At 46.6% G+C, this 13778-nt stretch overlaps 2 protein-coding genes across 2 annotated transcripts in view; one reads left to right on the top strand and one right to left on the bottom strand.

Moving 5' to 3' along the window:
- Positions 1-13778, bottom strand: part of veph1 (ventricular zone expressed PH domain-containing 1) — a gene marked incomplete at its 5' end in the record, with an annotated part of 76589 nt that overhangs the window by 55025 nt on the left and 7786 nt on the right. The window lies entirely within an intron of this gene.
- On the top strand, positions 2837-12861 carry ptx3a (pentraxin 3, long a). Its single transcript, XM_080006900.1, has 4 exons — positions 2837-3267; positions 6311-6470; positions 6657-7138; positions 10894-12861. Exons 1-4 carry the CDS (start codon positions 3129-3131, stop codon positions 11550-11552), a joined length of 1440 nt encoding a protein of 479 aa, XP_079863026.1. The 5' UTR covers positions 2837-3128; the 3' UTR covers positions 11553-12861.

Raw genomic sequence — 13778 nt, 5'->3', positions numbered from 1 at the left:
CGGGAGACAAACGATGCAGCGTCTACTGCCCGGCGAGGCGACACCCAGGGCCGTGTTCATCTATCCCAACGGCCACGACGCAGCTCCTTCTGTTCCGGCTCCCGCTCTCTTATCCAGCGCTCTCTGTTGCGAGGTCTTATATGTTTCTCACGTTACCTCCCTCCCCCCGACCTCGCCGCGATTACAAATCGCGGTCAAACTTATTTTGTGCCAAGAACTGAACTGTCATCCGAGCAAAGCATGGACGTCTTTCTTTCTTTGCCTTCCGCCTCGTGCGTAAGAGGGGAAAAACACCCCCGTGGGTTATCAGCTCTTCACGCGGCCCCTGCCTAGACGTCTGCCGGCCTGCATCACAGATGTTAAAGGGTGTTTCATCCCGTCTGATAAGGCGGACTGCATTGGTGTCGACTCTCAAGGCCCTTAAGCCCCTCCTTTGCCTGTGGAGAAGGATCCGTTTCAGCGGGACGGTCCGATAAGGTGGCGATAAGTGAAAGGGGACACATTCTGCGGTTCCAGAGGGAGTCCAACACTGAGGCTCTGCGTCAGTTACTCAGTAATGGAGATCGGTGTGGCTTCACGTTACCCGTGGCCATCAAGGACCTGGTCTTAGACTCCAAAAAAAAAATTTTTGAGCATGTGGGCTTCTTAGCCATGAGCGGCACAGCTTGCATTTATTGGGAAAGCGCACTCGCCGAGTTCCTGTGTGTAAATAATGGATTATTGTTAATAATGGATTCAAATTTGGTCAAGATGGGTACATGGCCGAACGCACAAAACCCCGTTTACGAATGAATCCTCATCCTCACGTATTCATCTCGTTCCCTTGAAAAGCTCTTTCCCACATAAATCTCTATTATTCTTACATTTCACACTCATCATCATCATCATCATCATCATCAACCCCGTGAAACACTGTACTGCTGATCCTGCGAGGACCATTAAACCGAATCCCTATCTTCATCTAGGATGTATGGGTTTTTAACAGTCCCGACATGCAAATCGGTCTTTTATCATTATTGTCAAATAAATCACATACAGGCAAGGACGCAAAGCTAAGACTTTCCCTTTGAATTTCTTTCAGACCTTCATTACAGATTCTGACAAGGTCGTCCACGATCAAAGATGGTTGAAGCAGCCAACACAGTAGCCATGATACTAACTCATAAACATCGTCATAAACAAAGTGCAGCAAAATAGATTGGAACAAAATGGTTGAATTAAATTTATGGAGGGCAAGATACGCTGAGTGAAAGCGGAGTGAAGTCATTCGGTGAAAGCTTGTGCGGGAATGAAAGTCTACTTCCTCCCATCCACAGTCTGTGTATGGGAAAGATCTTCATCATTTTGGACAGGAGAGGGTATGAATTTGGTACGTCAGAGAAAACTAAAACACCGTCAGAGAGACAGAGAGAGAGAGAGAGAGAGAGAGAGAGAGAGAGAGAGAGAGACAGGAGCGAGAGACGATACAAGAGAACAACAGGCAGGTAGGGAGGGTAACATTACATTACGTCATTTAGCAGACGCTTTTGTTCAAAGCGACGTGTTGCAGTATCAAACCAAGTACCAAGTACGTCACAGTCACAGATAAACATTCTCTAGAAACAAGCAGCACTGTTTTTTGTTTTTTTTTTGGCGCGGAGGTGGGAGAAGGGGTACGTCCACAACTCCCATGAGGAAGTCATTTCTTCCATCCCACTTCCATTACTTCAAAAGGAAACACACGATGATACACACAGACACACAAACACATACACACACACACACACACACACACCCACGCACACAAACACACACACGCGCGCGCGCGCACACACACACACGCACACACACAAAAAGAAGAACAAAGCAGGAGAACAATAATGGCATTTAGGAAGCCCCCTCACTTCTGGATCACTTTCAAAATACTGGAAACCAAACACACACGTACGTACACACACGCACGCACGCACGCACGCACGCACGCACGCACGCACGCACGCACGCACACACACACACACACACACACACACACACACACACACACACACACACAGACACACACACACACAGTCTCTGCAAGGGGTGAACATCTGAGTTTGGGGGTTTGGGCCCCCATTTCCTCCCCCTCTGCTCCTTTGTGTGAGTCGCAGGAGCTATATCTGATTACGACACGCATGCTACCTCCAACGACGCATTACTCACCGCCTCACTCACTAGGTTGGATCTACGTGTGTATAGGCATGTAGGCCTGTGTGAGTATGTGTGTGTGTGTGTGTGTGTGTGTGTGTGTGTGTGTCTGTGTGTGTCTGTCTGTCTGTCTGTCTGTCTGTCTGTCTGTCTGTCTGTCTGTCTGTCTGTCTGTGTGTGTGTGTGTGTGTGTGTGTGTGTGTGTGTGTGTGTGTGTGTGTGTGTGTGTGTGTGTGTGTGTGTGTGTTTCTGGAGCCAGAGCAGACCCCTCTCTCTGCGGTTGGACAGAGCCCTCTACACTACCAGGCTTCCAGCCAAGGGATTGCTCAGCATTTAACAAGAAAGAGTGAGGGAGAGAGGCTGACAGAGAGAGAGAAAGAGAGAGGGGGGGGTAGGGATAAGTACAGTGAATAGAAGATGGGAGAGAGATAGAGAGTGGGTAGGAGAAAAGGGGGGTGTGAGAGGAGAGAGAGAGGTAAATGGATTGGGGAGAGGAACCAAAAGTGGTGAAGAGACAGAGAGAGAGAGAGAGAGAGAGAGAGAGAGAGAGAGAGAGAGAGAGAGAGAGAGAGAGAGGTGGAGAGTTTGGAAGGGAGGAGGGACATCCGGAGTGCGAGGGGTTGAAAAAGAGAGAGTGGGGGCCCTGCAGTCCAATAGAAAGGTGAAACAGGGAGAGGAGTCGAAAGTGAGCAGAAGAGAAAGGAAGAGATAGAGACAGACAGAGAGAGAGCGAAAGAGAGAGAGAGAGAGAGAGAAGAGACTGAGAACAGACTACCTGTGGGACAGATACGACACATACCTCCATCACCTTTTTCAGCTGGAGCAAAAAACTTTCAGAGTCACTACTTCCCTCAGACACTCTCTCTCACACACACAAACACACACACACACACACACATATACACACGTGGAAGCCAACACACACACACACACACACACACCCAGACGTTCGCCAGGTCAAAATGTTGCGATGGAACGTTCCCGGGGCGCTGTGCGTGCTGTCGGCCTGCCTGTCTCTGGCTCAGGCCTACGAGGAAGAAATTGAGGTCAACTACAGCGACTCCTACTACAACGAAATCACAGACAGAGACACCCAAGATGGTAAGTGTCCAGCGAGGTGTGTGCGTGTGTGTGTGTGTGTGTGTGTGTGTGTGTGTGTGTGTGTGTGTGTGTGTGTGTGTGTGTGTGTGTGTGTGTGTGTGTGTGTGACAGAAAAATGCAGGGAAAAATTGCATCGCTAGTCATGGGGGGAAATTAAATCGCTGTAAATGATTGGTTTTCTGCTGTGTGATTTGTTAATATTGCCATCGAGGGCCGTCGGCTTGATTAAACGCTTCTCTTGAAAGACGCGCGTTAAATGTGTTCTGCGCGATGTGCTAAAAGTTCTGCACGAGCCCAGCGAGCCTCCACGGATTCATCATGGTCACCCGATAAAAAATACACATCAACATCGGCGTGCGTTAAGCGGTGTATTTCTCCAGATTAACTACGACAAGCCAGGAAATACACAGCAGCGAGCGTGTTACAAGTGGATCCGTCGGGTCCAATTACACAGGGCTTTTAGAGCTGTCACCAAAGGCGGGCGGAGGGAGGGTGGCGAGAAATAGATAGGGAGAGGAAAAAAAAGTTAAAGAGTTGAGAGAAGGAACGACAGATGAACGGGGAGAAGCAGAGGTGGCAGGAGATGCACTGGAAGTACTTACCTGAGAAAGGGAAAACTGACTTGAGTACGAGCGGAGGGAACGTCCTCGAGTAAGATTGCACGAGTGGTTTACAAGAGTAAAAGCGACGATAAAAAAAACAAAAAAACAAAAAAAACACTTTCACTGCTTTTTTCATCCTGGATATTTGGGGGAATACAAGAAACCCAATAAACGAACAAGCCATTTAACCACAGCATGCAATTATAGCTTTAAAATCTTGTAAAATGTTCCTGTAATTTCTCAGAGTTTGATTGTTTGATGTTAAAGTTCTCACTTATCAACACTGAAAGTGGCCAAATACAATTACTGTCGCGGAAAATGACTCAATAAAATGAAAGTCATTTTTCGACGACTCAATAAAGTACCGTTGCTGGTCAAAATAGGCTCAAGTGATGGAGTGAGAGTAGTTAATAGTTACTTTCCACCTCTTTCCAATACATATTATGGAGTGGGGAGTTAGCGAAGGTTTGAAGGGACAATGGAGAGAGAGAGAGAGAGAGAGAGAGAGAGAGAGAGAGAGAGAGTGGTATAGCACCGGGTACTGAGCGGTGAACGGTGCCTGTTGGGACCAGCATGCATTACAGCACGTATGGCCAGTCACCAAACACACCAATTCTGTTCAATTAGGGGATTCTTCTCTCGTACTTTTCTATACACAAGTATAATGTGCACGAGGTGTCGAGGGCGAGAGGGAGATAAGTGCGGGAGAGAGGTGAAGAATGTTTTTGAATTTGTGTGCTCAGTGAACTAGGGAGAGAGCGGTGCATTTGCGAATGCCTGTGTGTGTGTGTGTGTGTGTGTGTGTGTGTGTGTGTGTGTGTGTGTGTGTGTGTGTGTGTGTGTGTGTGTGTGTGTGTGTGTGTGCGTGTGCGTTTAAAAAAGTGTTGCATTCGTCTCTGTGTGAACATGCAGACCTCAGGTCGCATGAGCTATGGGGCGACGCGTTCCAGAGCTTTCATTCTGCATTCGTTTGTGTATTTTTTCCCCCCCGGCAGGCAGCGTAATTGGTGAACCAACAGTACACAGCAACAAACCTTGCTCTCGGGGCAAAGCCGGCAAAGTGATTAAACATGATTAAAAGGGAGAGGAGGGCGATGAGGGAGAGGAGGGGAGGGGGGCGGGGGGTTGGACAAACAAGTGAGAAAGGTCTAACATAAACACAGGAATTACACCGCAAGAGGAAGGGGAAAGGGAGGACGGGGCCGCATGGTCGTAAGTTAGTTAGTTCCTCACCGCCTGCCAAAACACTAGATACAGAGGGAATGGCAGATGGAGAGAAGGGTGGTGAAATAAGGGAGGTAAAAACCCCAAACAATGATGGAGATGGAGAAAGAGAGAAGTCTGAAGGGCTGAACACCTAATTACGACTCTGGAACCACATATTTTTCAAATAGATTTAGAAAGAGAAATATTACTGTGATCATGCAGCAGTATATTCTGCCGGTTAAACTAAGGACTATAAGTGTTATGGTCGGGTTCCAGGGGGTCTGCTTCTTGAGGCACCTTAATACCCGGTGTTATCCTAGTGCCTCACATATTATTAAAAAACCTGAAATCCACTTGGGGTTAAATCCCGCCTCTTGTAATTGCACGTCGGTCAATGTTAACCCAGCTAACCTTTACGAAATATGTACACAGACAAAGGCATAAGTCAGTGCAATGTCACGCTTTACTACACGGGCACGGAAAGGTTGAAGTGAAAAAACAATCAAAGACCCATCTGTGACGTCTTCCACGCACAGCGAGCGGAGAGCACAACTCCTTTCGCCTAATTTAGTTTGAACATTTAAGCACAGGCGGCTGAAAGGAAAACAAACTCGGTGATAGTGCTGCTGTAGAATACCTTTGCAGGTATAAACACAGTTTCAAAGGTTCAAGAAGTTAACAGGAAAAAGGTGCCTGGCGGATACAGATACCTTGGTGAACTCTTTCACCCCTGAACCGATTTATCCCTTCTCTTTACTTGTTTCCGCCTCTGTTGTTCTGCCCTTTTTCCGTTCAAGAGGGAATTTGGGACAGGAAGAGTGAGAGACCGTCAAGTTGATGAAGTAATGCCTCACGTCGCCGTCTCTCTCTCCATTTTCCATTATCTCTCTGTCTCCCCTCTGACATTTCCTTTTCACATCCATCCTTCTCGACCCCTCCCTCATGACCTTACCTTACCCCAAATATGTCTTTCCTTCGAATTATCTTTTCTGTTTCAAAGGAGAATACAACAGTAAAACTGGAAAGAAATAAGGTTGTTTTCTGAGAGAAAACCCATCTAAACCCACCATTTGAGAAATAAAATATTGATCCATATCGTTTCTAGTCTCCTTTATGTATCGTGACCAGCTATTAGTAGCCAACCTCTTCTCTTTGCAGAGCTCTCAAAGGACTCTCTCGCTCTCTCTCACCCTATCCCTCAATCCCTCTCCCTCTCCCTGTGATCCTCTCTACAGCGACACCGAGCCCAGCTCCCTGCGTGTCTACGGACCTCTCCAGATGGGACAAGCTGTTCTTGATGCTGGAGAACAGTCAGATGAGGGAGAACATGCTACTGCAGTATGCTGATGACATCATCAAGGTGGAAATCGGCTCTGTGCGTGCAGAGATCGTGAGGTTGGTTGGACATCGTTTGATGACGAACAACAAAATGAAGAAAACCTGAATACAATGTGGAAATTACACGTTTATATGTTCTTCACATCTCTTCTATGACTTTGGTAATAGTCTTTGGTTGCTTGCCATTTAACGCCTTGCCTGAGAATTTCCCATCACAATGTTCCTGTACCCTATATATGCCAGGTTTGTTGCTCAATATGGTGGTTCCTGTGGGGTTGCCGTGGAGACAGCAGGAAGACGGCTGTCCATGCAACTAGAGAAGCGCCTTCGAGAATCCATGGAGCGCCTCAACCCTCGGGAAGACCACAATGCCCCCGCACCCACTGGGAATTCTGCCGGGAGTTGGGGCCACCTGGAGGCCTTGCTGCAGCAGCTCCTCTTGGCGGCGAGGACTCAGACCTCCAGGCTCTCCAAGCTGGAGACAAGCTGCCTCAGCAGTCCCAGAGCTGATATAAGAACGGGACCTGGAACGCCGCCGAATTCCAAGACAGGCGTTCAGATTGCAGAGGGTGCTGGAGGAGGTCGCAGGGATCAGGAGGTGACGTCACCGGAGGGGATGGTGGCCATGGAAAGGACCCTCGCTGTCGTGGTAACAGAGCTGAAGCAGATGAGGGCAGAGCTGGAGCAGGTGATGAGGTCATCAAGGCAGGGATACCTGCCTGCAGGTGAGACATCCATCTTTTTCCTTCTGATAACCTCCAGATCATCTTTTCAATCCATCTCTTTTTCGGTTAATTGTCTCTCCAAACAGTCTTTCATATTTCCACTCTGTGTTGACACATTCAGGTCACGCTGGAAGCAGAACAAATTAGGCCCACCCTCATTCCACATTGTTTGTGGACATCCAGGACACTTTATCATTCACCATGACTTTGTCCTGAATACCATTGCCCATATGTCTTCAGGTGTCTTTGCCTCCTCAAGTAGCAACATATCCCTATTGCCTGCACTCAGTAATGTTACTCCCTGGCGGTGACCCCCCAGGCAAAAGGCTTCTTTTTCACTAAAGTTTTTAGAGATGTGTACAAGACAATTAGTAGCATATACTGTATGATAGTTGGCTTGTTTAATTTACCTTCTTGGTTGCTTAAAATTTCGCAATACAATAGCTTTGGTGTCACTGAGTCACCTACTCGGATACGGATATGAACCCATAAGCATGACACAAAAATCAGGTAAGAAGTCCAAGTCCACAAGGTTTTTCCAAAAAAACAGGCCAAAACCAGGAGATCAATCAGAGAAGGCAAACTCATTCGGCAGGGAACGGGCAGAAAATCAGGGTCCAGAGAAACAGGCAGAGAATCGGACAGAAAGTACAAAAATCAGGAAGTTGTGCGGGAAAGTCGAGCATAATGCAAGAGACAATCTGGCAGGGAACAAAGGGAAGTGGACTAGTATTTACACTGATGGACTAACCAGGGAATGAGTCACAGGTGGCGGAAACCAGGTAAAGGGAAGGGAGTGAAAGCAAAGCGAAAGGGAGTGGGCCGATCTGCAATGACATGGCATAAGGAAATGATTAGATGAAAATAAACATGTAAACAAATGTAAAGATTCATGACAAGCTTCACATCATTAGCTGAAACCAAAACTAATCTCACACCAACTCTGATTCCACTGCTGGCATTTAAATACACAAAACAGTACAGAGCTCTTAGACCAGACATGAAAAACCCTGCATAATGATATCCACGCTCAGTCTTGCGTCAATTACGTATGGAGATGACTACAATTCTGCTACTCATACAGCCAGGCTGCGATTGCTTCTTGACCTTCATTCACAAACTTCAGGGTCATTTGCTTCCAATCAGTACTATTTGGGTCACATGGTCACACCGAATGACGTGGCAAATTCTTCTGAAATCCATGTGAGCGTGAATGAAGCAGCCCCACTATATGATGCTATGTAATCTGGTTTGGCGCAGTGCGTTTGACCGCCAGCATCACAACTGTCTGGGGTCGACCAAACGCTCCAACACCGATGAGGGAGGACGGAGGGAGGAAGTGAGCAGAGCGTAACTAAACTACGTTGAATTAAAACTGCTACTATCGAGGCGCCAGTCTTTACAATGAGACAGCTCTGATGAATCCAATAAAATAAAAAATAAAATCTCAATGCTGCTTAGGTGATTTACTCAATCATGCAAATACAAGCGCATACACACAGAAACATACACTCCGACACTCCCAGAAACTCGAAAAATGGGCCGAACAATCCCGAGACAATTTTTTTTTTTTACATCTTAGCTTGAGATGTCCTATATGCAGAAAACGTACATTTACAACACAGGAGAGACAAAACTTTCTGCCGAGTGTAACAACACAGAAAAGTATTCATGTCATAGTAATAGCAGCAAAAAGAAAAAGAACAACTGTTAATGGCTTTTATCCGTCTCTCAAACTCGCTCAGTGCAGAAGAAATGAAATGAATGGAAGTGAGTGTCGAGGGAAAGTTGGTGTGACTTTGTTCACCAGATGGACGAGGGCTTGGCATGTTAAGGGCTGTGATAATCTTGAAAGCAAAAGCAAACCACTCCCCGCAAAAACCAAACCGTGGTCCCTCAACTCCTGTTTGCAGTATGAAATCGATTCATCATACAGCCCGAACACACCCCGAGAATTAACGTGTGCATGTTGATACGAGCAGACACACACACACACACACACACACACACACACACACATACACAATGTAAGTCTGGCCTATATACAGAGGGAGGTATTATCATTAGCAAGTCGGCACGGCGACCGCAGTAACGCACCCTGAAAAAGCAGAACCAGATGGAAGCTGATGCTCTTTCTTTACACACACGCTCGCGCACGCGCGCACACACACGCAGCAGTTTCACCTTATTTCAGTCTGAGGTAGAAACCTGAGACAAATTTAACATCAGTGTTTAGACTCCCTTCTCTTCAGTGGAGGAGTGTGCCCTCCAACCAAACAGTCACCAGAGATAGAGAGAGACAGAGAGAGATTGAGAGGGATAGAGAGAGAGAGAGGGAGGGAGAGAGAGAGGGGGGGGGGGAGAGAGAGAGAGAGAGAGAGAGAGCAGGTAACGTGGAGAAATACATGAAAGCATTACAAGGCTACGGGGCCAGAAGTGTAGGACTAGATGTTTCCCACACACAAGCTCTAGCCATTGCTCCACACACACACCCAGACACACACACACACACACACACACACGCACACACACACACACACACACACACACACATACATACACACACACACACACACACACACACAAATAAATTATAGTACGCATCTCCCATGGAGTTTTTCTGCCCCAAAGATCATAAATCAACATTCCGCTATCACATGGAGGCTTAATCCCTGGGAAGCCCCACACAGAACAGTTCGTCATAATTTAAGTATTGTCTGCAAAATCAAGTCTCACAACATGGTGTATGTAAAAATTCTGAGTTATAAGAACACTAAAAAGAGAGAGAGAGAGAGAAACAGATAAATTAGGAGAGAAAGAGAGAAGGAAGAGAGGGAAGCGAAATGAACCCATTGATCATGAACCTCTCACTGAGCCTGGCCTTCATGCTTAACATCCAGACTGATTTATTCTAAGATCTGATCTGACTGTTCTTCTCTCAGTCCTGTGAGAGTACAGTTTGCATCATTTATCATCATTACCAGAGATGGTACGACGGACTTTTTCATTACTGCCAAATCACCGATGACGTGAGCTGATCCCTCTGATCTCGCGGAGTGATAAATGGATGTTGGCGGCAAACTGTTCCTCAAGATATCAGTGTTTTGGTATTATTATTATTATTACTATTATTATTACTATGTAAAATAACAACAACAACAACAACAACAACAACAACAACAACAACAACAATAATCATAATAATAATAATAATAATAATAATTGATCCTGAAAGACACCTAATTCATAAGTGTCTTTCAGGAAATCCGAGGGCACACAAATAAAATAGAAATTCATTAGCCCCAGTTGGGACAAAAGAAGTTACTCCAATATGAACAAGATTTCAGTGGGATGCTTATTGGCATTTTGCTCTTTAAGCAAGGAACAAAAATATATTCCCAGAAACCCTAGAGCTCAAGAGAAGCTTAGCTGGAGCAACCTTCAAATATGAGCTGGATCTTCCAAATTCAGTTGTTTTTTTTTGGTAATAACACTGCAGATGTTTAACATGGCTTGGAGCATCCAAGGATAAAAAAATACGCAGTCCCTTGCCGCTCGACAGAATTGTTGAGTGTGAGGAGAGAGGACAACACTGCTTCACCTCTCCTTTCGTGAAGATAACCAAATTGAACTCGCTGGAATGAAATTAAAACAATCCCGCCCAACACTTTCTTCTCTCCCGTTGGGGATTCAGATGAGATTGCGTATTGTTTTTCTCTCAGGACGCTGAATGCTTTCCTGTGATTACTGTGCAGGTTGTGAGACGGCCATCCTCTTCCCGATGCGCTCACGCCGCATCTATGCCGCCGTCATCCCGGACGTCCCGCTCTCTCTCTCCTCCTTCACCGCCTGCCTGTGGGCCAAGCCGGCCAGCGTCGCCTCCAACCGGACGGTGCTGCTCTCCTACGGAACCCGCCGGAACCCGTACGAGATCCAGCTGCTGTTCGGCGGCACCTCCGCCCTCTTCACGGTGGGCGGCGAGGCCCACCTGGTGGCGGGGCGCGGCGTGCTGAAGAGCGCGGGGCCTTCCCGGTGGGTCCACCTGTGCGGGGCCTGGAGCTCTGAGCAAGGGCTGGCGTCGCTGTGGGCGGACGGCAAGAAGGTGTCGTCGTCGCCCGGCGTGGCCGAGGGCCACGTCCTGCCCGCCGGGGGCTCCCTGCAGCTGGGGCAGGAGAGGAACGGCTGCTGCCCCGGCTCGCCCAACGTGGTGCCGGGCTTCGAGGAAGGTTTCGACTCCAAGCTGGCGTTCGCCGGGAAGATGACGGGGGTGAACGTGTGGGACAGGGTGCTGTCGGAGGAGGAGATCGCCCGCGGGGCCTCGCCGAGCGGGGAGGGCTGCGAGCAGAAGGGGAACGTGGTGGCGTGGGGCCTGACGGAGATGGTGCCGCACGGCGGGGCTCAGTTCATCGACTGAGGGCGGACCCCTCCGGCCTCCGTCATCGCCACATCCTCATCATCTCCATCATCGTCATCATGATTATCAGCGACGTAACAGAGCGAACTTTTACTCCCAGGCCCAGAGGGGACACCTCTGGGCTGCTTCTATCTTCATTATGGTAGTCAGTATCACTATCTTCATTCCCATTTGTCTCCATTGCCGCCGTTTTGATCACCAATGTCTTATTGTCTTCATCAACATTGTGATGAACGTAAATGCTGCCATGAATTCTGCGGGACAGTAAAGCTGCGTAAATGCTGTGAGTCAATCGAGTTGAAGTAAAGAATGCCTGCGATGCATCCGGTCGTGCCACACTTGGAGGAATATACACAAATAAATGCACCCACCGGAAAATACATAAAAACAAGAAAACAAAAACAAATAGCAAATAATGTATAAAACTGTTTTGTAGCAGGAAATGCGACCCCAAACAGCATTTACCAAAGACTTCAGTAGGAGGGAAGAACGAACTGTTAGGCAACGCTTAAGCTGGTTAATAGGCCTGAATGCAGGGGTTAGCGCTGTAGAGGATTAGGTGAATTCATTTAACTGTTGATGTGTCCTCTGGCCAAAAAAGGATCATTTAGGGTTCCCTTCTGAGCATCAAATAACTCACAGCGTCATACCTTGTGACGTATACTGGCAACGTTTGACGTCAGAGTAAGGACATTCTCATGTAATGTTGGCTGAAGTCAGAATAAGCTCAAATAAAAGACGGAAAGCAATGAATTTACAGATATCGTAAAAAAAACAGAGACGGCTCTAATTTTGTCCTCTCAAGCTCGCGAAAGACAGAAAAATAAAAGCCAGGACAAGGAATACAGAAAGTTAAATAATGTACAAACTTAATTTCTTAAAAAAAAAAAAAAATCCTTTAGAGCAGTTGCTTAAATCATTTCCATTTCTAATGCTCTACATTTCCAGTGTTTACATTTCTATGAAACATCAATATATTTGATCGTTTGATTTGATTTTTTTTTTTTCTTGCGTGCGTGTGTTTTTGTTTGACATGTTGTCCTTTTTTTTTTATGTGTAACTGAGTGATGCGTCTGTGCTGCGGCACAGCGGTTGTGAATTGTGAAAGAGGAACTGTGGACAATGTTTACACAATCTAACCTTTGATAATATGTGACGTGTACCATAATGTAAATGTTTTTCAGTATCCTTAGTGAATTTGTTAACAACAGTGAAATTGAATGTATTTTTGTACAGAAATATTTTTTTCTTGCTTGCATTACATGACTGGATGAATGGGGAGAGAATTAATAAAAAAATATGATTTAAATTGATCTTCTCTGGGTGGTCTGTGATTTTCTTTTTTTTTTTTTTCTTTCTTTTTTTAATCGGTAAGAGATCCGGAATCGAGTTGAAGATGCCGCCGTGTTGGATTTCACAACCAATTCGGAACGCTGAATGAAACTGAAGCCCCCTGACCTTTGCATATTTTCAACCCAAGCCTGCCTCAAATGGTGGTTCCCATCGTTTATTACTGTTTATATGACATAATATGTCAAACCCACAACATTGTGAGACACTCTTTATATTATAAAGAGTGTCTCACAATATTGTGGGTTTTCCCGTTTTCCAAAAGGATTTCACTTTGTTTTTTTTAGGGCTTAAACGCTTGGCCCGTTGGACCGCGCTGACGCAGAGTGAGAAGCTGCAGCGGGGTGGTACGTTTCTCGGTAGTAAAGCGCTTAGCGAGGTTGTGCTTGAAACTGTTCTAAATGATGGGCACCGACATTTTCATTTCGCCTGGGTTGAAAAACAACAAATCTACACTTCATCTCTTAAGTTTAAGATTTTTTTTAATCTACTGAACACGATTCCGGGTGAACGGTTGAGATCGAGTGCGAGTGTGCGCTCCTCAGTCCGATCGATGTAGTCCGTCATCCCTCCGTCACCATCCACCCAATTCCCCTCATCCATTGCCCGGGCCATCCATTCCTGGAGCCATTGTGTGTGTGTGTGTATGGAAAGCAGGCGTAATATCTCTCCCTGTAACATCCTTACAGTATATCCTGCTGGCTGCTGATGGCTTTTGGTATTTCTTGAAGGCCAAATCAACACACACAAATACCATACACACACATACCACACACACGCACGCACGCACGCGCGCACACACACACACCACCACACATGCACACACACACACACACACACACACAGACACACTTTGTTTGCTCATGTAACAATCCC

Source organism: Zeus faber (assembly GCF_960531495.2).
Source record: "Zeus faber genome assembly, chromosome: 9".
Lineage (NCBI taxonomy): Eukaryota > Metazoa > Chordata > Actinopteri > Zeiformes > Zeidae > Zeus > Zeus faber.
The sequence above is the reverse complement of the archived record's forward strand: the minus strand, read 5'-3'. Positions and strand labels throughout refer to the sequence as shown.